Below are 23,453 nucleotides of genomic sequence, written 5' to 3' on the forward strand. Positions count from 1 at the left end.
CGACTTGGGTTGTATTTGTTATCTAATAGTTTATAAAGGTAAAGAAGTATGTTTCAAATATTATATTTGTTTTCTGGATTTGGCAAATATGGAATCAAATTGTGTAGTATTCAGGCAAAATTAAACATTTTTTTTTTATTTTAAAAACAATTACAATTATATATTGCATTATCAAAACTATTATCTTCATCTAAGTGACCAGTGACGGTCTGAGTATTCCTTCCGCTCTGAATTAGCATTACTTAGTATTGCTCCCATATTCTCGTTGCTTGCACTGTCTTTCTCTCTTCTTCTCTCTGTCCATTATTTATATCATTTAAAGTTTGCAAATTAAAATATATTCATATTTACTGAATAACGTTTTATAACATTAGATATTCAAGGAACAATTTCTACCGGATAACATTTCATGAATGAAATACATGTGCACCATTTCCTTCACATCTAAAACCATTTTTATCGTCTCAGGTCAATTCCTTCTCATATATTATCGAAAATGAAATAAAAAACTACATCCGTAGGACGTAAACAATTTATGTGAAACAAACAGGACACTGCACAATAAAAGAAAGTAGGCCGGACATCCAGCAAATAAATCTACGGTCTTGTACATTGCGGACGTTTCATCTGATTATAAACATGTCATACAAATACAATATCACACTGGTTCCGCAGATAAACGTGGATGTGTGATGTCGTTGGCTGGAGCTCATGCAGACACCTGAATGTTCTAGAGTCCCCCAACAGCGAAAAATGGCGGGATTGAGAACATCTGCTTTCGCCTTGCTGTGTCTGAACTGCCATTATATGCACATTATAGCAGGTATTTTCCTTACTCCCTTCGTAATACTGCTATCCCGTTTCCACATGATCCTGTTCTTTTTCCTAATATTTCTCATTTGCTTCATCGTATTTAGTAAGCATACCAGATGATAAAAAAATCGAATAGTTTTATCAATATTGTTGCTGTCTCGTCTCTATCATCACTAAATAAGACTCTGATGCATGACAACCTTCCAAATCTATATAATAACAAATACATAATTGTTAAAATCTTCTTATATCCTATATCCTTCTAACGATATAATGAGGTTACTAAACTGATCCGTCACGAACGATACTCTGGCCAATTTAAGCGAGCAGTTATTATATTATCGAATGTGTGCAATACGTCTTAAACAATATTACACCCAAAGCAATCCATTCTTCTATATTAACTATATTTTAAGAAACATTGTTTGCCGTACCTGGTGAGGACGTACTCTTCAATATCTCCATCGCGACTGACCATTTGGACAGCGGCTTCATCGCTCTGGAGAAGAGCACAGACGAAAGGCACAAGCTCATGGTATTCCTGGACAGAATAAATCCCCCAGAAATTGCCGGCCCATACAGAGCTCGGATAAAGTACACGGGGAATATAGAACGTGGAGAGGTGACATTCAGGCTTAATAATGTGTCGATGGAGGACGCGGGAGAATTTCGTGTTGTTCCTGTCGGAATACGGAAAGTTTATGGCTCTCAGTTACTCGCGGTTGCAGGTTATTATTATAAAATAATCATTTTTATTAATCCTGCTGATTGTTAGCAGTAAAACTTGAATCATGTATGAATATTTCAAAATATGCAGTTCTAGACTGAGAGGCACCCATTTTGTTTCAATGTTTCCTAAACTGAATATAAATGGTGTCTTTCGTTCCTAATATTTTCTTAATGTCTGACATTTCATTTTGATCTTAATTTTAGAATGTATAATCAGATGTGCTTGTTACAACAAATTGTTTTTAATTTAGTGTAAATTTAGACTGAGTTGAACTGCGCAAATTTAATTTCAATGCATGCACGAATCATAGAGATGGCACTGAAAATTTAGAGGTCGTGTTGCAGTTTTATAAAGGTGTCGGAGCATATTCATGCATTATGATTCATGGACAGGATGTTTAACAAAAATCAGCTTTCCAGTTATTACAAAGTACAGGTCTTCGTAGTGATTACAGTGACAATCGAAATAGAGCTGATTCCATTTAAAGCGAACTCAGATTTAGAATTTGTAATGTTTTTTGTTTTTTTTATTTTATTTATCGTTCGATATATAAATTATAAATATAATCTTATTTGTAATTTTAAATAAACAAAAAATCATTTTTCACAGAAAATCAGTTTCCATGTGCCGAGGAGTTCGTGCCAGTTGTATCCATTGTAGAAAAGAAAATGTATGGAGCCGTACAGACATTAGGGTTTTAATTTTGAGAACATCGCGGAAATTTACGCAGAAAAGATCCCTTTATTTGCCATAATAAACTTTGAGGTCATATAGGATAAAATGAATCTGTATTTTTCTTTTCGACGTGTATCACGACCTAATTCACTATCTGAGGTTTCTTAAGCACTCTTAATGCCCATATCTTTTGGAAAAACTTTATTTATTTATTTATTTATTTATTTATTTATTTATTTAATTTATTTTTACTATTTTTTTTAAAATTGTATTTTATTCAATTCAGGACGTCCAGATATCCCCACGATTGTTGAAAAGACAATTCCTCAGGTCAACAAGGATCATGTCCTGGAATGTAAAACTCAATCCAACAGCAAACCAGAAACAAACGGCTTTAAGATGAATTTCATCTGGAAACGAAACGACACAACCTTGGGGAATAACTCAATCCAGACTGTTCAAGGACACACTCTTAGTATCCGCCGTCTGCAAAGAGAAGATCGGTTTGATAAATATACATGCATAGCATTTGATAGTCCGTTTCTGAAATCAAATGAAAGCAACTATCACCAGATCGATCCAAAGTGTAAGGGCAAATCTTTACAGTTCCTTGTTGTGCATGTAAAGTCGGTCGACATTACCTTTATCTTTACGCACAAGGACACCATGCTTGCAAATTAATCATTTGTTGTCCTTAAAGCTTATTGCACATCAAATTTGTTGTGCAGACGCTTCCAGAGAATGAAAGGCTCCAATGCTTCACCTTTGCATTACAGTATAAATTAGCATCGTGCTAAAATATATTAATATTTGCATCGTAGAGGGTATGCATGTTAAAAGACCGCCTGAAGACAGTAAACAATATACGAACTAATGTAACGTTAAAAGATATTATTCTAAGATTTCGTATGATTGTATTTTAAAAGAAAAGAAAACAAAAACGAATTAGCCTTTTCTGGTCAAATTTGGAGACTTATTCAAAGAGTGTGTGTATTTGTGGGTGCGTTAATTAGTTCATCAATAATGACTTGCATTTACTTCGCTCCATTTGTTATTCATATGTAATGAATGCATACTATACGTTGATAATATATACAGTATATAGGTATAATATAGACATGGAAATATATTTGCATGGATTGCTAAAATATCGGCGGTTGTACGTTACTGTATACACATTTTTTAAACAGATAAATAACACGGCTAATAAAAAAAGACAAAAAAACAAAACAATTATTTTATTTTGTAGACGGTCCGTTGAAAGAACCGACTCTCGATCCATCGAACAGGACATATTTTGTTGAAGAAGGATATGTGATGAGGAATATCATATGTTCGGCAGTCTGTTATCCTGATTGTATTTACACGTGGGACAATGGCGTAAGACAAGGGGCAATGCTGTCTCTAGGTGTAATAGATGAGTACAAGCGCGGAATTTATAGATGTACTGCTCAGAATCCAATAACGAATATCAGTTTGACAACTTCTATTGAAGTAATCCTTACCTGTAAGTGTTGTGCCTTTCATTATTAATTTGCAATCTACACAATCCAATCTGATACATAGCGGTCACCTGCACATGTGGACCATATGTCGGCAAAGATAAAAATTCACACACACACACACACACACATACACACACACACGTGTGTGTGTGTGTGTGTGTGTGTGTGTGTGTGTTCTGTGTATTTAGGGTCAGAGATGTTATACTCAGATTTGAATGTTTTTTTGTATTTATATAGACGTAGCACCTGCTAAAAAAGACAAAATCTAATTGTTCTACCAAGCAATCATTTTATACACGATTGACAACAAAAACCTAAGACACTCTGGCTCGAGAAATGTCCTGTGACAATAATATACTACAGTATTACACATCATTATATATGATTATTATCATATTACTGAGAATATCCTCTTCAGACTTCCAAGGCATGCAGCTTGATTTATCTAATTAATCCGTACACTTGTACTGACGCACAATGCCTCATTATTATACACTCCGCGTGTTGCCTGTACAAAAGTTCTAAATATTAATCATTTTTACCTTCAGCCGGAAACAATTGTTCCTGTCTACTAGGTACCTGCCAGGCAGATATGTGCACGTCATCTACAATTACTCCAACACCTACCGCAAAACGTGGATCGTGTACAGATGAACCTTGCCCGAATGAACATTACGACCGTAAGCAAAGTAACATTTGAACTTTACGATCACTTTGAACATATGAAGATATAATTATGAATATATAAATTATTTATGTTTTATATTTTCAATTAATTTTTAATTAATTTGCTTTTATTAATTTGCCATCGGCTAGCAAGATGTGTCTATTAAAATTATAATTAGTGATGCGCAATATACGTATGTATGTATGTATGTATGTATGTATGTATGTATGTATGTATGTATGTATGTATGTATGTATATATGTATGCATGCATGTTTGCATGTTTGCATGCATGTATGTCCCCTTTGCCATTTGGTAAACCGAGATGAGCTGATCAAATAAATATAAGATGTACACTTTGTATCGAGATGAACTCATGCAAGACTTTGCAATAATAAATGCGGTATGTCATGATTATCATACAGGTTAGAGTACTTTTTTTATTCGTGCTCAACGGTGATTCGAACCCGGGTACGTGGGTAAACGGCACCCTTCGCCTCTTCTGCACGCGCCAACCCCGATACTCTCTGGAACATGCACGTATCAATAAAATGTGATGGAGCAATGTCGGAAGTAATGGCATCCATACGTAGCAGACACACCCGCATGTCACCCTATTAATTATTTCTCGTCTAAGAATATATAAAAAAAATATATTTCGTTTTTAAATCATGGAATTTCTCCAAATGAAAATTGGTGTATATATGCTTCATATTGATAGTGGTTTGTAGTGATATTTGGGTAGAACTAGGGCTTGTATAAGCACTGAAGGTATGTAGATAGATTGGTAGATAGATTGGTAGATAGATTGCTATTTGTGTTGCTTACACTGAAAAATGTAATAACTTTTCAGCTAAGACAGAAGGAAAGAAAGAATTTCCTGTGGTTATAGTGTCTGCCGTTGGTGGTGCAGCATTTGCCTGTATGAACCTGGTGATCGTACTTGTATGCTGCAAATATTACAGGTATCCAAAATGTGCTTTTAGACATTGATTAAGGAACATCGATACAACTGAAAACATTTTAATGTTTCAAAGAAATAAATGCCAAGGAAAACGTGTCTTTTGAAATTTATGCATTTCAGCCATTTACAAACTTTGTGTATTTTGCAACTTCAAGCCCAGACTGTTATCCGTCTCAAACTTTCTTGATTTCTTACGTCTATTCTGATTACTAGAGAGGGGGCCCCGAGTGGCCGAGTGGTCTAAAGCGCTCTCCGTCACGGATCACTGCCATCTCACCGCTGTCTGCGTAGGTTCGAGTCTCGGGCTCGGCCAATGTGGATATGTGAGAAAGCTTGCCGGTAGCTTCTCGTGGGTCGGTGGTTCTTTCCGGGGGTTTCCCGGATTCTTCCTCCACCATTAATACTGGCCGCCATGTATAGCCTGTCTTGTGCTGAAAAATGGCGTTAAACCCTAAAACAACAACAACATGATTACTAGAGCAGTCTAATTGAACTCAACAGTAAATCAATGGAAGGGAACTCATCCGAATAGCAGTCTAATTGAACTCAACAGTAAATCAATGGAAGATAACTCATCCGAATAGCAATCTAACTGAACTCAACAGTAAATAATTGGAGGGGAACTCATCCGAATAGCAGTCTAATTGAACTCATCAGTAAGTCAATGAAGAGAACTCATCCGAATAGCAGTCTGGTACAACTCATATTTAAATCAGTCTCATGGAACGCATATCTAACTCAATCTAAATTGTACGAGGCAAGTATTGCTTCTATTGTGCTTCAGAATCAAGTACGTTCTATGACAGAGCAAATCAAACAATAAGTTAAAAACTTTCGGTTACAGAATCCGGTGGTGTATTTACAAGTGCAGGATATACACAAAAGCAAACAAATGAACGAGCTAGATTGTGTTTGAAAAACACGTACTGCAGACCATAACACCCAGATTCAAAATAATTGTAAAAAAAATGAACACATTCAACATGTTATCATGCCAGGAAAAGTTAAATCGACTCTCTTCATACGCACATAAACACAAATATAAAATTAATCCGTCTACCCTATTAGGTTTTAGATTGCGGTGTCGTGCTCTTTGGCCCCAAACTATATGCAAATATTTACAACAACACTGTTGAAAAAACATGAAACGTCATCTTACGATATGAAGTCGTAAAATGGTTTTATTGATGGTGCTAAAAAGTTCCTTTTCAAAAATATGTGAAGAAAGTGGGCAAAAAATGTCCGAAAATTATACATAATGCAGTAACATGAACTTTTATCAACGTGATAAAAATAATAATAAAAATGAAGCAATCAAATTTGATTTGCTAACATCAAATCAATTGGATGTTACCTAACAGTGCCAGCAAGGGTTTGTTTCTTTTTTGCTTCAGTCGTATACATTCATAAATTTAAATGTGTTACATAGTAAAATAATTTGCTACCATATTTAAACCGATTCATGATGGATGCACGCTAGTGAAGAAATATCTTCTTTCTTATAGCTAATCGAGGCATTCTAACATCAATTTTTTAAGAAAGAAGAGCATTTTAAACTTGCCAGAAAATTAAAAATAAATTTAAACATAATGTAGAAAACTGATGATACGGAGTGGTGTGTCATTTTATGGCGAAGTCATTATCAATATTATCTTAACCGTATTTGTTTAAGAAATGCCAATTAATAGAAGTAACAATTGGCTATTCGTCACCACGAATGAGCATCATGATGGAAAACGGCAAACAATGGGTCTCCTTGTAACGAGGCAGTACAACAATGTTTATTTCAAGAACTACTAAGGTCCTGAAACAGGGCAAACAAGTATAAATAAATTTAAATATAATGTAGAAGAAAACGGATGCGAACGCATGTCCGCATTATGGACTCATATCCTAGCCGTAGCTATTTTTTTATATAAAAATATGCCAACCAATGAAGAATTACTAATCTCCACTTTTAGACTGTATCACCTCAATAAACCAATGTGATCCCTATTTATTTGTCCTTTACCAAACAAAATATAATGCGCATTGCATGTTGAGCGCTCATGTTCTGTTGATTAATCGCTATGTGCAATTATTGAACACAAAGCGGCCAGTTTAGGAAAAGAATTCATTGACCCACATATACTAGAAAAAGTTTCATAAGTACTAAGTCAGGACGCAGGATGGATGAATAGGTCAACAGGATACTTGAATGAAACAATAACTGTTCGCACTCATCTGTCGAACCTTTAACACGCATCAGCTTAAAACAACACACAACATTTCAATTGTTCTGACAATACAACCGGCCATTTCATATGTTACTCGGATCCTCTTTGATCAATATCAACATTCCCTTTCCGTTGCAAGGGTCTAGCTCTATCTCATTGTCTTCGAATTTTGTTGCTTATCAGAATTTATGTTTTCTCTGAAATACCTACTAACATCGTATATTATTTTGTTGAAATCAGACAAAAGGTCCATCTTATTTTGCATTAATTATATTATCTTCACCATTGCCTTCTCACAGAGATACAATGTATCCAAGATGAATGCATGTATTGTTTTTAAGTCTTAACATTTCGCATGAAAATATCATTTAAACATGGCTTTAACTTGATGCAAGTGTGGGTATTAACACAAACTTGACTTAGTTGTATAAATGTCAAGCGATATGTATTGTTTGATTGCTGGATTGTTGGTTCATTGACAGATGGATGGGTATATGAATGAATGAATGGTTTAAGGAAATGACAGACTGAAGGTGAATGGATGCTTAGAAAGATGCATAAGTGGGTGAATAAATATATGATTTAATAGAAAGATAGCCGTGAAAGTGTCAGTTGTTCATCCTATATCATCCCATTCGACGAATTCTATAAATATCCCAAACTCTGTATGCCATCATGTAGAGGATATATACCGTTCTTTTTCAGATATAAACAATTGCAGAGTGGACCTGAACGATACATTTTATTTTCAGAATTAGACTTTTGAAGTCTAGTACAACAGCAAGTATCCCACAAGATTCTAATGTTAACTTTTCACCTCGTGAGGGCCAGGAAAGCGAAGAAGTTTTGGATGAAGAAGACACATATTCAACCATAGACGATGTCTTTGCAACAGAACATGTTCCTTCAGCAGAGATGACTCTGAAATCGGAGAGCTTCAGAAAGAAAAGAACATCAATCAGGTATACCAGACGACCATCAGTTAGCTCAAGAAGGACATCGTCAACTGCAGATTCTGGTATCGAAGAAGAAATTGAGATACCTTGAACCTCATTTCATCTCATCTGAGGACTAAATTATCTCACATACGATGTATAGTTTTGCTGAATATACTAAAAGAAAGTTGCAAATAGTATTTCATTCTTACATTTGCAATCTTTGTACTTTAAAAGCGTCACCATTACTTTGCAAACACACGTTATGAGTATTTGTCTTTTTGAATTCACGCTGAAAGAGCAATTGGTGGACGCAGTCTTTGATTAGCATCCCATCTTACGCAGCATATTTTTCGTTGTAATGGCATTGTCTGTAATCCTTTATTTTGTATAAAGTACAATTAACTTCAAAATACAAGCAAGCTTAAAAAGAAACGAGAGAAGATTTACGAATTAGTTTGATATTTTTCAACTAAGGGTATAATTAGCACGTATTTTACATTATTTAGTAAAACAACAAGAATTCCAGATGTTTCTGAGAGTTTTAATGGGAAATGTACTGCTATGAAGTATGTAACGCAGGCAGTAGTCAACATGTAATTAAACTGTATAATTCTGTCTTAGAAATCTAATGAGAAACGTACTCTCTTCGGTGTAATGTCTTTAAGATGGTGTTGTATTGTCGCGAGTCTTAGAAACCTAATGAGAAACGTACTCTCGTCGGTGTAATGTCTTCAAGATCGTGTTTTGTCCAGAGGCAGTAGTCAACATGTAATGAAACTGTATAATTCTGTCTTAGAAACCTAATGAGAAACTGATTATCGTTGGTGTAATGTCTTCAAGATGGTGTTGTTTTGTCGAGAGGATACGATACAACACGCGATATAATAGGTATCTCATTTTCAAGACAAATTACTCATAAATAAAGTGTACCCTTATAATGATCATTCGTTGGATCGTATTACTTGTTTGTATTTTGTGAGAAGTTTCCAATATGTTTGACCTTTTTAGCTTTTCGTTTGTTTTGATTTTAATTTACTTTTATTACGTTTATCTGGTATTTTGATATGATCGTTGACATTTTGTCTATTTTGGAGTAATTCCGAAATGTCCAGAGTTACTAAAATGCATCTGCTTTTATCAAAGTGTAAATGATGGCTTGATTAAGAGTAAAGTATTACAAATAACCGTTGTACAGGCAATTAAGAGCCAGGTATTACAATTGATCCTAATTACCGTTGTACAGACAATTAAAAGCAAGGTATTATAATTTATCGTAATGACTGTTGTACAGGCAATTAAAAGCAAGGTATTATAATTGATCGTAATGACCGTTGTACAGGCAATTAAGAGCCAGGTATTACAATTGATCCTAAGGACCGTTGTACAGGCAATTAAGAGCAATGTATTATAATTGATCCTAAGGACCGTTGTACAGGCAATTAAGAGCCAGGTATTACAATTGATCCTAAGGACCGTTGTACAGGCAATTATGAGCAATGTATTATAATTGATCCTAATGTCCATTGTACAGGCAATTAAGAGCAAGGCATTATAATTGATCCTAATGGCCGTTGCACAGGCAATTAAGAGCACGGTATTATAATTGATCCTAATGACCGTTGTACAGGCAATTAAGATCAAGGCATTATGATTGATCCTAATGAACGTTGTACAGGCAATTAAAAGCACGGTATTATATTTGATCCTAATGACCGTTGTACAGGCAATTAAAAGCAAGGTATTATAATTGATCTTAATAACCGTTGTACAGGCAATTAAGAGCAATGTATTATAATTGATCGTAATGTCCATTGTACAGGCAATTAAGATCAAGGCATTACAACTGATCCTAATGACCGTTGTACAGGCAATTAAAAGCACGGTATTATAATTGATCTTAATAACCGTTGTACAGGCAATTAAGAGCAAGGCATTATAATTGATCCTAATGACCATTGTACAGGCAATTAAGGGCAATGCATTATTATTGATCCTAATGATCGTTGTACAGGCAAGAGCCAGGTATTACAATTGATCCGAATGACCGTTGCTCAGATAATTAAAACAGAAAAAAAAAACAAAGCAACGGATTTTATCAACGTTGAGATCAGAAATGCTCCGATATTTATCTTGCACATGTCCTCAAAAATATGTCAATTGGATTTTGGTTTATACATTTCATCGACTATTTACTGATGCTGCGTTCTTTATCGACATGAAGACATTACTAATTTTACCACAGAAAATTTTAGATGTTAGCTGTCGAAGCAATAGTCAATAACAATTTCTGTAATCATAGCTAATCTGTTTCAAGCTAACGTATTGACTTCTGTGATGAAGATACTGCAATTTTCGGATGTATTGAAATTACTTTGAATCTAGGAATATATTAAAACCTCTGGCAAAGAGAAACATTATATTGGAGGTTGGCATGTACTCTCTAATGTGCATGCAACAACTGATAAAACATTGCATAGGATGTCGGTATATCTGGGGTTTAGTGTACTTTATTGCGGAGGAACAATGAACTTCATGGACCCACGAGATGGAATAAAGATAATATAATACGCATATAATGATCATTTAGTGCTTGTAAAGATTTCTTTCAATGTTTTTTATGATACTGAACATATGTTTTGTTTTTGTCGTTTTTTATCTTTCAAACAATTGCATGACTTAATAAAATTTTGTTCAAGTTTAGTTGTTTTTGTTGTTGTTTTAAACTGTGGGTTTATAAATGTGCTTGTTTTTTTAAAAAAACGGCTGTAGCGAGATCAAACATTTTTATGTTTTTATATGTATGATGTTTCTTTGATCACACTTATACATAAAATTAATTTAATTGCACACACTGAATATGATTTAAGAAAGGTATTTAGCAATGCCAGTCTACGTATTCTTTAGAAATTGGACTAACGTACTTGAATTTTGGTATTTGGTAGCTGACAGTGTCAGTTTTACAATTTTGTTTGAAGAAAGCAAAAGGGAAGTAATATTGTGAATTTGCTTGTTTCTCATGCGACACTACGTGTATTTCTTTTCGCTTGTTTCTCATGGGACATTACGTGTATTTCTTTTCGCTTGTTTCTCATGGAACACTACGTGTATTTCTTTTCGCGATTAGTTATTCCTTTATAGACATTGACAGTAAGCATTTTTCTGATCTTTTTTTCTTTTTGCTTAGCAATAGTGCATCTTCCAAATCTTCAACGTTTAGTGCCAAGGAAAGCGTCATTGTGTTTCTCAAAGAAGCAATAACTATTATCAACAAAAAATTTAATTAAATGAATCAATAACATAATCTCAAGTAAAGAGCAAAGCATACGATCTATCTATCTATCTATCTATCTCTATCTCTCTCTCTCTCTCTACCTACCTACCTACATACCTATCTACATATCTACATATTTATCCATCTACCTGCCTATCTACCTATCTCTCTCTCTCTCTCTCTCTCTCTCTCTACCTTCCTACCTACCTACCTACATATCTACATATCTATCTATCTACCTGCCTACCTGCCTACCTATCTATCTATCTATATATCTACCTACCTACCTTCCTACCTACCTACCTATCTATCTATCTATCTATCTATCTATCTATCTATCTATCATTTTGTTCTTGCGCACGTTTATTGGGTATTATGCGCACTTTGAGTAAATAGACACATAGATTTTTGCTTTGGTGCCCTTTCGAGGAAAGTCAATGTCCGTTTGAAATTTGTGGACACCCGACCCAACGGATTGAATTGATCTGGTTCTGACATGTGACTAGTTGTGTCTGGTGTATGTTTAGAATTACAGCCTTTTAAAACAATGTCTGTTGTCTTAGTTTCCGAAGAAGTTGGTAAGGACTCACAATGTGTTATGGTGAAAATAAAATAATGTGAGTATCGCATTTAGTCCGCAAGGACGAAATTGCACTGTTGCTCTTTCTTGCTGACCCTGTTTCGATCTTACTGGGCATTCTAATCCTTCAACCTAATGCCACGATAGCTGTATCTATCAATTGTCGTCATGTGACATGTCCACAAATCATTAAATCACAAGAAGAAAAAAAAAAAAAGAAAGAGATTTATTAAGGATATAGTGAACAATTTACAAAGTCATTTTAGTATATGAAATAACTAACTTTTCTCAATAACAGGTGCAGAGAAAGAAAACGAGTTTAACATTTAAGCAGTTATAGCCATATTTATTGTTCTATTTATAGCATTACCCGTAGATTTAACTACAAAAAATTCCTCCAAAACAAACAAAAAACAAAACACCCCAAAAACCCCAACCCTCCCCCCTCCCCAAAAGAAACTACAAACATGCTTCTCTTGTAAAATTGAATGTAACCAAATTTCTGAAAATGAATGAAGAATTTGATTGTCCAAAATTAGTAACTGAGTTATCGTCCTTGACTAGGGGCCCCGAGTGGAGCCGAGTGGTCTAAAGCGCTCTCCGTTACGGATCACTGCCATCTCACCTGTCTGCGTGGGTTCGAGTCTAGGATTCGGCCAATGTGGGTATGTGAGAAAGCTTGCCAGTAGCTTCTCGTGGGTCGGTGGTTCTTCCCGGGGTTTTCCAGGGCTCTTCCTCCACCATTAATACTGGCCGCCATGCATAGCCTATCATGTGCTGAAAAATAGCGTTAAACTCCACAACAACAACAAAACATCCTTTACTAAGGCTAGATTTGGTTTATATAAGACGTCAGTCTGGAGCGACCCCAGCAACCATTAATTTGGAGTTTATTCATTATAACGACATTTGAAAGAGAAAATATGAGATATCGATCAAATCAATAGAAATTGTCTTAAAGATTAAAACAAAAAAATGATTTAGAATTACTAGTAAAACAAACGGAAAATGAAAAGAAGAAGGATACTGAAGAAAGCAGGCCTTTACATAATTGTGATGGCGGTATTAACTCATCGTACGTATGCTTACTTATTATGATGATATGTAATGGCATATATTTACTAGGGTGAATGGTTCATATTTAATGCAGGTAATTGGATGTATTTAACAGAATCGGAATCGCTACGCACCATTACAACAAACTGCTGAGTTTGTTCGATGCGTTAGGGGTGTTTGTTGAAAATTGTTACTAAAAATAGACATCTCGTATATTTATTATCCCAATGTGGCTTAGAAACTGTAAAAGTTACAACTATACCGACATCACGCTTTTGAATGAGTATTTTTAATAACTGCCATGTTTTATTTTCTTTCTTTCGATCTGTGGATGACCATATTGACTGTTGGTATACCATTACTTTCTTCAGTTTCTTAACTTCATAAAGTATCAATGTTCATTATGTTAGTGATAAGACACTTCCACTTGCACACAAGAAGAAGGTGATGCTTGGGTCAACGTTTGCAAGGGTCATACTCTAAGCACAATTATTCGTAAATCAGGCAATAACAAATTTAGTTTTTCAGTTATGGAAGATTTGAAACTAAATTTCAGTGGAAAAGGCCATATTTAGAAACAAAGTCAAATTTACATCCTCGGTCAGAAATTTGTGAAATATTATTAACTTTCATGGCATAAGTAATTTGCCCTTGGTAGAATTATATTTATAAATAAGTTTGGTTCAAAGTTGCATCACAAATACAAGAGAGCTGTTTTCAGTAAAGTAGCATCATGGGTGTCACTCATTAGTAATATTAGAAACTTCTAAGTAATATTAGAAGCTTCTATCAAATATTGTTCCTTGCTCCTTTAGAACTCATGATAAAATGCCTGCCATTGGAGGGAACAAACAAATCGGCTGGTAAAGAAGAAGGCAATTTTACATAAGGCTGTCAATGTTTACATAAGGCTGTCAATGTTCAAAACAGTCTTAAATTTTAAAAGCTGTAGTGTGTACTCCTTGTTTTTCTTCATAACTGTCTTATTCATTTACAAGGGACAGAACTGGACAACACATAATCCGCGAGCCAGCATTTATCTCCCTTGCATCAATTTGTTTTCCATGTGTGACAGAAATCAACTTTGATAGCTAATGTACGTGTGCGTGCGTACATCTGCAAGTAAAACAACACATCTGTACTTCTCTCTCTCTCTCTCTCTCTTAGGAATGACGCACAACAATTGTTTATATAAAGGTGTATCTGTCTTCATTAAACAACATCTCTCTCTCTCTCTCTCTCTCTCTCTCTATGAGGAATGACGCACAACAATTGTTTATATAAAGGTGTATCTGTCTTCATTAAACAACATCTCTCTCTCTCTCTCTCTCTCTCTCTCTCTATGAGGAATGACGCACAACAATTGTTTATATAAAGGTGTATCTCTCTTCATATTGCCCTCTGATACTTTAAATTAATTTCTTATTTGTGTGAGGCATATAGTTAGTAATACACTAAACTTCACTAATCATTTGAATACCTTTCATAAGCACGATATTGTTACAAAACCATTCATTTGGCGTAAATCTCCCCACCATTCATTTGGCATAAATCTCCCCGCCAAAATAACAGTACATGCCGTGTTACCGCTCTAATTGTAGACAAAGTTACTCATATTGAGAAGAAAAGAAAAGAAAACGAAACAAAACAAAAACCCTACATAGTGTATATGAAATACGGCGTTTAAGCCTCACTTGTAGTACACAAGAACATTGGTATACATTAATTAATATACAAGGGTCGTCATCAATGCAACACTTGCTGTTTGCGATAAGCACTTGTTCCGTTTAAGAACCCCGTTTATTATTTGCACAGAGTTGCTGTCATCTATATACACAGATTGTAGATAGATGATCACTGACGTTATATCGAAGTTGATATAAAAACATGTACAAGGTGTCTTCTTGGAATTGTTCAAGGCCTTACAACTATGATTCATTGAAGAAGAAAAACAAGCATCGCTTATATAGGAAGTACATTGAATACTGAGAAATAATTTGACTATATTGTATCTAACTAGATAACGATACGACTGGGGAAATGATTTGACTATTTATCTCTAACGAGATAACGATACGATTGGAGATATAATTTAACTATATATTATCTAACCTAGATATCGATACGGTTGGGAAATCTCAACCAAGGTCATTCCTTGCCTACAAAATGTACACAAGTGAGCGCGTACATGCATGTCTGATGGTATCCCCATTTGTCTGATTGCAAGTAAATCAACTTTTCCACAAACTGTGGGCCACGAAAACTTTGTTGCATTTATATTATTAGGTGTTATAAGTGATTCTCTCATATCACTTCGAAATTTTGATGTGACCCTTGCATGACATTACCTCAATGGCTTGATGTAGCCAATACATTTTTATGTGATCCTTGTATGACATTACCTCAATGGTTTGATGTAGCCAAATATAGTGCTAAATATACCATTAGAAACAAACTAAAGAACACAACTGGGAAATACGGATTTTCCAGGCTCATATGGTGACGTTTTGGGGTTTATTATAATGTGAGAAACCGCAAAACCACAACCGCAAACCATGGAAGAGAGATTTTTTTTTACCCTCTTGCATGCTGGAGGTAGTGTGAAACAAAGTCGCGTCAATAGTGCAGCGAAACAAATGTGCTTGCACTGAGCAATGCTGAGAATGTAACCTTGCTATATTGTTGACAAATATATACTCCATTCTTGCACAAGGATTTCTTTCTACCATTGTCCTATCCATTCACGATACAGCATTGCTTTCTACCATCCTCCAAATATTAGTAAATGTACGTCTCTTATATTCCCAATGTATTTTTGTTCTTCTCCATAATTCGAATAGCTCCGTCTTTGTCTGTCTGACCCTTTGTCTGTCTGTCTGTCTGTCTCTTTCTCCAATTACTCTTAATGTCATTTTACACTTTCCTTAATTAATAGGTCTGAACTATTCAACAACAACAGTTCATCAAGTTCTTTTCATTTCGGTTTAATGTGTTTGTTCGTTTAAAGTCCCTTGAATAACTCGTTGTTAGCAATGAAAGGTGCGTAAAGAAGACATAGGTACGTCTCAGATATCGTTCTAATACCTTACATTAGAACCATTTCATGCTGTTTCATCTATACTGTATGACCAGATGTGCGCACGTCCTCTGATTGTGTTTTTATACTTTCATCTTTTGTTTTCCAAATTGACTGAGAAAACAAAAATAATGAGAAATGTCGTACAAAACGAACATACGACAAACAATCACCTACTTGCATCCCGCTGCACTAACTATGCAATTACATCATGTATGCAGTAGAACTGACTAAAGTCATTTCATTACACTTAAAAAAAATAATAAATTAAATCGGGACGAGAAAAAAGCCCACAACAATAGGTAACTGCTTTCTCCAAATAATACAGCCCATGGTATAGTTTAATTTAAAACTGTACAAAAGCTGACTCAAGTAATAACTGGATTATATATATATATATATATATATATATATATATATATATATATATATACACACACACACACACACACACACACAAAATGCATGGATATCTATATTGAATATGCTGGAAGAAAACAATTCGCACTTTCCTATCGCGCCTGCATAATGTAATTTGAATAAATTTGAATAAATGACGCAGATACCTTAGTCGTAGCGTTCTGATCCTCCCTTTGAGTACACTGAAGGAAAAGAAAGTATGATCTCTCTCTCTCTCTCTCTCTCTCTCTAATGGCTAATGAATGCTTAAGAGCTATGTAATATCCCCCCTCACCAAATATAATTTAAGAAAACGTTTATCTTACACTGCTTTACGAAGGTATTTGATTGACGCTATATAGGACGATCACTCACCCCCGTGAGTGGCGCCTGGCGACGATATGCGAGTCTGAAGCTCTATTTTGCATAAACCTATAAGCAGAACAAAGGCACCCTCTGTAGGAGAGGTCATCACGTGCGCTTTATTTGATAAAGTGTGCTATAAAGAGAAGGTCAATGCCATGTAGCAGCATAATTGTGTACTCAGTGTACTCTATGTACTCAGTGACTTTCTGTTTAAGATGAGGGCGGGATGTACTTTATTTTATATCTTTGATATTGAGTTGATACACCGTCACTGGAAAAGGAAGCACTGTTCTCTGTTGAATCCAATGAGATTGTATTTACCCGTGCAAACGGTAACCGGGTTTTTGCTCGTACTGGGCCGAGTTTTTATAAAAATCAGTTAACAATAAAAGAGAACACAATATTCGTCTCATACTATTTCTACAGATCAGAGTCTTTGCTGGAAGTGTGATACTCAAATTAGCAGATGCACCGATGCTGGAACTCGCATTTACCCAGACATGCCTTTGCATATAGGCCTATTGTTCGTTTGAAATGAATAAGAACAACAAAACATGGTGGAGAGTGTCTTGCTGAATTATTAAACAAAGGTTTCTATGGGGATGCTGATAGCAATTGCTCAAAAGGGGTGAGAATTTACACATGCAAATTATATCTGGACCGGCCATCAAATGATCGTTCCTTGGCGCTTACCTCGTTGTATAAGGTCCGTTCCATGACGCTTACCTCGATGTATAAGGTCCGTTCCATGGCGCTTACCTCGTTGTATACGGTCCGTTTAGTATCTGGTGATAACCGTCTACAAATTAATGCCGTGCTCTTTAATTACCAAACCGAGGATAATGATGCTTTGCATAAATCTATGTGGACAAATTATGTAACTTTTCCTATTTTCACGCATAATAAGTTAGACAGAAAAAGAAAATAATGACATACGAAGAATGGTTAATTCGTAAATAATGTCATCAGGTTGTTTATCTGTTTCGGTACTAAAAATGTCATAATAAATACAACTCTGCCACTTTCACTATTACAAAAATTACAAACATCACAACTACTTTTCTGCCACCACAGCCATAGCACCTACAACAGTTGCTGATGCACATTTTTCTACCAATTGTTAAATGAAAACAATGTCGCCTACGATTATGGCTAACCCTACCTTTACTGCTGCTGCTACTACCATCACTACAACTGCTTCTACCACTATTACTACGACTGCTACTTTTGCCATAAACGAACAGATGCGCAAGAAATGTAGTTGATGACGTTGACTCCACATTGTCGGCTGTGTCTCTGGGTACCGATGTCGCCTTGTTGGTCTACAATAACCAATCTTTGCAGCTATGATAGGTATATTCTTGGAGATAACTGTATACATGAGCTACGTTTGCGTTTTGGAAGCAGGGCATTCTTTAGCAGGCGGCTGACAACGAAGGCCAAATGCACAATAGTTTTGTGTTGTGTGCACACGCTGCCTCCCATAATCTAATGCCAACTGCGCCGCTGCCGTTTCGTTAGCAAGCAGCAGAGGAGGCGAACAGACCAATGGTCGAAAAACGTCCAAATGTCGAAAATAAGCCTTCCGACAAATGATCGAAAAAAGAAAAGCGTCGACAGATTTAAAAAAGCGTCGACACTTTACTGAGAGAGTCTCTATGGAATTTTTCTAATTAATATTACTCCATTGTCGTTGGTGATTTTTTCTAGTTTATTATGCGCGCTGTTTACGCAATTACGTCTTAACTGAGGTCCCGCCTCCTCTGCTGCTATATTAATTTATCCAAATATTCTATGAAGTCCAATACGATATCTTGTTCTAGGATCGTGCAAATTTATTGTTATAAATCCATGCGGAGTAGCTTGCGCTCGTGAAAAGAAGTTTTTAAATTTAATTATATCCATGTCACCGCTGCACCAAGTTTGATGAATATTTCTCATCGTGTGTGTATCAACTCCATTAAACACAACTAAAATGTTACAGTTATCTCTGATCACTTTTGGTATTTGTGTGTATCGTTGAGTAACATAAATTTTACGAAGAGTTTTACTTCGTAAACTCTAAGTTAATCCGTTTCTCAATTCCGAGCGAGAGAGAGAGAGAGAGAGAAGAAAGGAAGGAGGTTCAAGTCATTTGATGTAGTGTCACTCGATGATGAAGACGTGACTACATTCTTGGGGAATTGAAGGTACTCGGGATCGAGCTGCAAAAGACAGAGCCTGCTTGAGTTTCTGGCTAGCAAAACTTTATTGAAATACTCAACATGTAAACTTACATTTCAATATCAAACTACAACAAGCTCAATTTTCGGATATAAGAAATACATATAAAACTACGATATTCTTTCACTTACCAACATCATACTTGTACAACAACTGCCTTTTTAGAATGTAATACAGATAATTAAATATCGAGTAAATTCACGATAGCAAAAGAATCTAAAATTCAATATTTCAGACTAATACCGTAATTGAAATATATTTTACTGAATTTATTCTAAAATGTCAACATATTAAACTCTATTATATAAAGAGTATTTTATTTCCAAATTAACTATTACTGAGTATGAAGTTGGTAGCGAACGTTGCTTTTACTAAAATCAATAATATAGTTATAAGTAAATATAAGTTCTTCAAACAATTAAACTTTCCGATACATTATATTAAAGAATAGCAAGAAAATATTTAAATAATCTAATGTTTAAACATACTGATGTTAGGTTAACATCTTAACACTAAAATTTCTTATAACACTAAAAATTCTTATGACACTAAAAATTCTTATAACACTAAAAAGTCTTATACTATGAAAACTGTACATAGACGGTTATCTTACCTGCAAAAGACAGAGCCTGCTTGAGTTTCTGGCTAGCAAAACTGGTGTCGACCCGTGGCTGGGGATTTTATACCAGTTTCTGAAGACAACGCCAAATATGGCGCGCTCCTAGCTCCTTGCGAAGGCCAGAATCTCAAGTGAGGCTTCGTAGTCTCTTACAGATTATTGTCTAGGTCTATGTACATTATTACGTAAGTACTTCTGCAAGATCAGCACATTTGCCCTCCATAAGAATTTTTGGAATCTGTCTAGTTCGCTATTTTTATAGCCTGCTGAATATACTGTTTTGTGCTGAGTCTGCGATACAAGTAATATTTTGTATAAGACGGTTCGTACTTGATCATAATAGCGCAATCATTGTTAAATAGTAGGATACGAATAAATGGGTTAAATCTCAATATGTTTTAGTAGAAGATTACTTTCAGTATGGTTTATCAATTTACTTCTAATACATTTTAATCAAAACTTACTCTTAACACAATTTAGAGGAATTTTCAATCTTGTTACTTGTACTGAAAAATTCTGTCCTAATAATACCCTCCGGTTCATTTGAGCCGAGTCCTCGAGGCTCGAGAGAAAAAAATTACATTCTTAAAAAGAAGGTAAAAGAGGACGGATCAGAACATTCAATAATAAAATGTTGTGAAATATATTGTAAATTCAAAAATACATAAGAAAAACACTGCAAATAGAGAATAAAATACAAAATATACAATGAGAAAAACAATGCAAGTATTCATAAAATATCAAAAGGTACAATGAGTGAAAAAACACTGCAAAATACTCAGTAAAATACAAAAAATACAATGACGAGTATTTTTGCAAAATATTTAATAAAATTCCAAATGCAATGAGTAGAACATTTGACAATATCGGTTAGAAATCACCTTTTATTTTCTTATTTTTTTGTTCTTAAAATAAATGCAATAAGGAGGTCATGGCACGACATTAAATAAAATTTCAAATAACGCTGACCAATATTAGTAGAAATTCTACGCAAACTACTTCTACCACGAGGCTTATTAAATAATTATAACACTAATATCAGCATGCAGTTCTTGTTATCTTTAATCTTTCTTTTTTGTATGTTATTTTACTCTTTTTTTGTTATTTTTTTTTTTATAAAGAAGTTACTCTGTGCAACATCAGCATAACATATTTTTGGGTGACTACGGTTATTATTTTGCTTCAGCCAAGTGTGGTGAAAAGAATTCCCGTTCTCATGGATAGTACTAGTGAGCCGATATTGAGTGCATCTTCCTATTGCATAGATAATATCAACAATGAAATACCAGCAACAATAAAGTAAAAATGGTTGCGAAGAGAATGTCATAAGAATTTGGTATTAACCAAGAATAAGGAAAGTAACAATTTTAGTGTTGTGTTATGTCCTACCTTATAACCATAACGTCTATTCACTTGCAATCAAACCTTGAACTGCGTATGTATGAAATAGAAATCGTATCTAACATAAGAGCAAAAGTGAAAATATCATTATACTCGTAACACTGGTTGGTGTGGTCTAGTACAACTTTGAAATGGGCGTGTATTACCGAAGTTACCTGTGACGTAGCAAAGAGAATGTATCGCCGTTATCGTTTCAAACAAAGTAGACGCAGAAGTTGGCCGTATGTAGGCCAATAGCTGCTCATGTCTTATGAGAGCTATGCAACGCGGAAAACTCGGTTTCGAGTAATCGCTCCGACACTTTGACTAATTTATCATTTTAGCATACATATATAATGAACAACACGACAACATCAATCGATGTTGCCTAACCAGGGAAGGTAGCACCTCTTCTGACTGGTTTGAAGGCATTAGAGCCGTTTCTATGGCGTTATCGCCGTGACACAATACCATAAGGTATATATTCATACGATTCGTATAAAAACATAAGAGAAAACTCTCAATAACATTATCGAACCCCACTGGGCTGACACAATAAACATCTGCATCAATATGTTTGAGACGGCTAGCCGGAAATTACAATTCTCCCTAAGATATGCGAATACGGTAAGACATTATTATATGTGTAGGCTACGAAACGTGTATACGGTGGTTTCAGATTTCAGTACGAACAGGTTTGATGTAAAAGCTTAGTCTGGAATGCAAGTTAAAGTCGGTAGGTTCATTCACTCTCTGTAGTGGAAACCTTAGCTAACGCGATGAATGTTACTGAAGTAGGTATATAGAAAGTGTTCCTGTTACTAAATAAGACATTAAATACAGCATAAATTAGATCATTTTGTTTGGAAATATTTTGAAATTAACGGACTGACCTTGTATTGTTTTGTAATTCAAGATACAAAATATGGTATAGCAAAAACATACCTGTGTGAGAATTACCACAGTCCAGAAATATTCTCCTTATGAAACGAATTCTATATTAAATGAATAGTAAACAATACACTTATTGTCTTTAATATAGAAAGAGTTCAAATTGTAAAAGTTCGAGTCACTATCACTGGAAAGGAAACTGTCGTTGCTACTGTCGTTGACTTGGGGCCTGGCGGAGATGTCGCTGTTGGACCCATGAAAATCTGTTTTTGGCATGGATAGATGTATTTCAGACTGGGTTGTAGGTAGCTCGAATTCGGGGCTGGACTATGTATAGTATGCATTCGACATGTCTGGAATTTCAGGTGTTACTGCAAGAAGAATTCTCACCGGCAATGTATACATTGTATACTTGTAATATGTTCGTTGCCTTTGTAATGTTTCTGGCGCTGATGTTTCAGAACAAACCCTTCTTGTGTGCGAAAAGTACGAAAATCACAGAAGAGTTGTCAAGTCGTTCCAGAGTTCATGTAGCGTAGCTGGGCGGAGTGACGTCTGATGGTCGCAAAGGTCTTGGCGCGATTCTCTCTCGTAAATCATCAATATGCGGAGTGACACTATCCATTTTTTTTACTTCATTTTATTCTCCTCCAACTTTTACGAATTGTTTTGTTCTTTCTCCACCAGCTTTTACGAAGAGTTTTATAATTCGTAAACTCTAAGTTAATCCGTTTCTCAATTCCGAGAGAGAGAGAGAGAGAGAGAAGAAAGGAAGGAGGTTCAAGTCATTTGATGTAGTGTCACTCGATGATGAAGACGTGACTACATTCTTGGGGAATTGAAGGTACTCGGGATCGAGCTGCAAAAGACAGAGCCTGCTTGAGTTTCTGGCTAGCAAAACTTTATTGAAATACTCAACATGTAAACTTACATTTCAATATCAAACTACAACAAGCTCAATTTTCGGATATAAGAAATACATATAAAACTACGATATTCTTTCACTTACCAACATCATACTTGTACAACAACTGCCTTTTTAGAATGTAATACAGATAATTAAATATCGAGTAAATTCACGATAG

The 23,453-nt window shown here is 35.2% G+C and overlaps 1 protein-coding gene across 2 annotated transcripts; it reads left to right on the forward strand.

Annotated features, from left to right (window-relative positions):
• Nucleotides 1-594: 594 nt before the first annotated feature.
• LOC149792886 (uncharacterized) lies at nt 595-11,207 on the forward strand. Of its 2 annotated transcripts, none has more exons than XM_089966682.1 (7): nt 595-823; nt 1,230-1,541; nt 2,505-2,804; nt 3,468-3,725; nt 4,272-4,403; nt 5,243-5,354; nt 8,322-11,207. In XM_089966682.1, the coding sequence occupies exons 1-7, from the start codon at nt 712-714 to the stop codon at nt 8,614-8,616; spliced, it is 1,521 nt and encodes a 506-aa protein (XP_089822808.1). In that variant the 5' UTR covers nt 595-711; the 3' UTR covers nt 8,617-11,207. The 2 variants fall into 2 exon arrangements, with proteins under 2 accessions (XP_089822808.1, XP_089822809.1); XM_089966683.1 differs by having other exon boundaries at nt 596-823; nt 8,275-8,486.
• Nucleotides 11,208-23,453: the final 12,246 nt, after the last annotated feature.

The sequence above is a fragment of the Sinohyriopsis cumingii genome, chromosome 8 (genome assembly GCF_028554795.1).
Source record: "Sinohyriopsis cumingii isolate HCF-2022 chromosome 8, ASM2855479v2, whole genome shotgun sequence".
Lineage (NCBI taxonomy): Eukaryota > Metazoa > Mollusca > Bivalvia > Unionida > Unionidae > Sinohyriopsis > Sinohyriopsis cumingii.

Excerpts from the sequence above, each read along its gene's own strand:
- LOC149792886 (XM_089966682.1), top strand. The coding sequence starts at position 712 with ATGCAGACACCTGAATGTTCTAGAGTCCCCCAACAGCGAAAAATGGCG. Across the intron at positions 824-1,229 it reads TTATATGCACATTATAGCAG|AAACATTGTTTGCCGTACCT; the intron begins GTATTTTCCTTA and ends CTATATTTTAAG. Across the intron at positions 2,805-3,467 it reads TCACCAGATCGATCCAAAGT|ACGGTCCGTTGAAAGAACCG; the intron begins GTAAGGGCAAAT and ends TTTATTTTGTAG.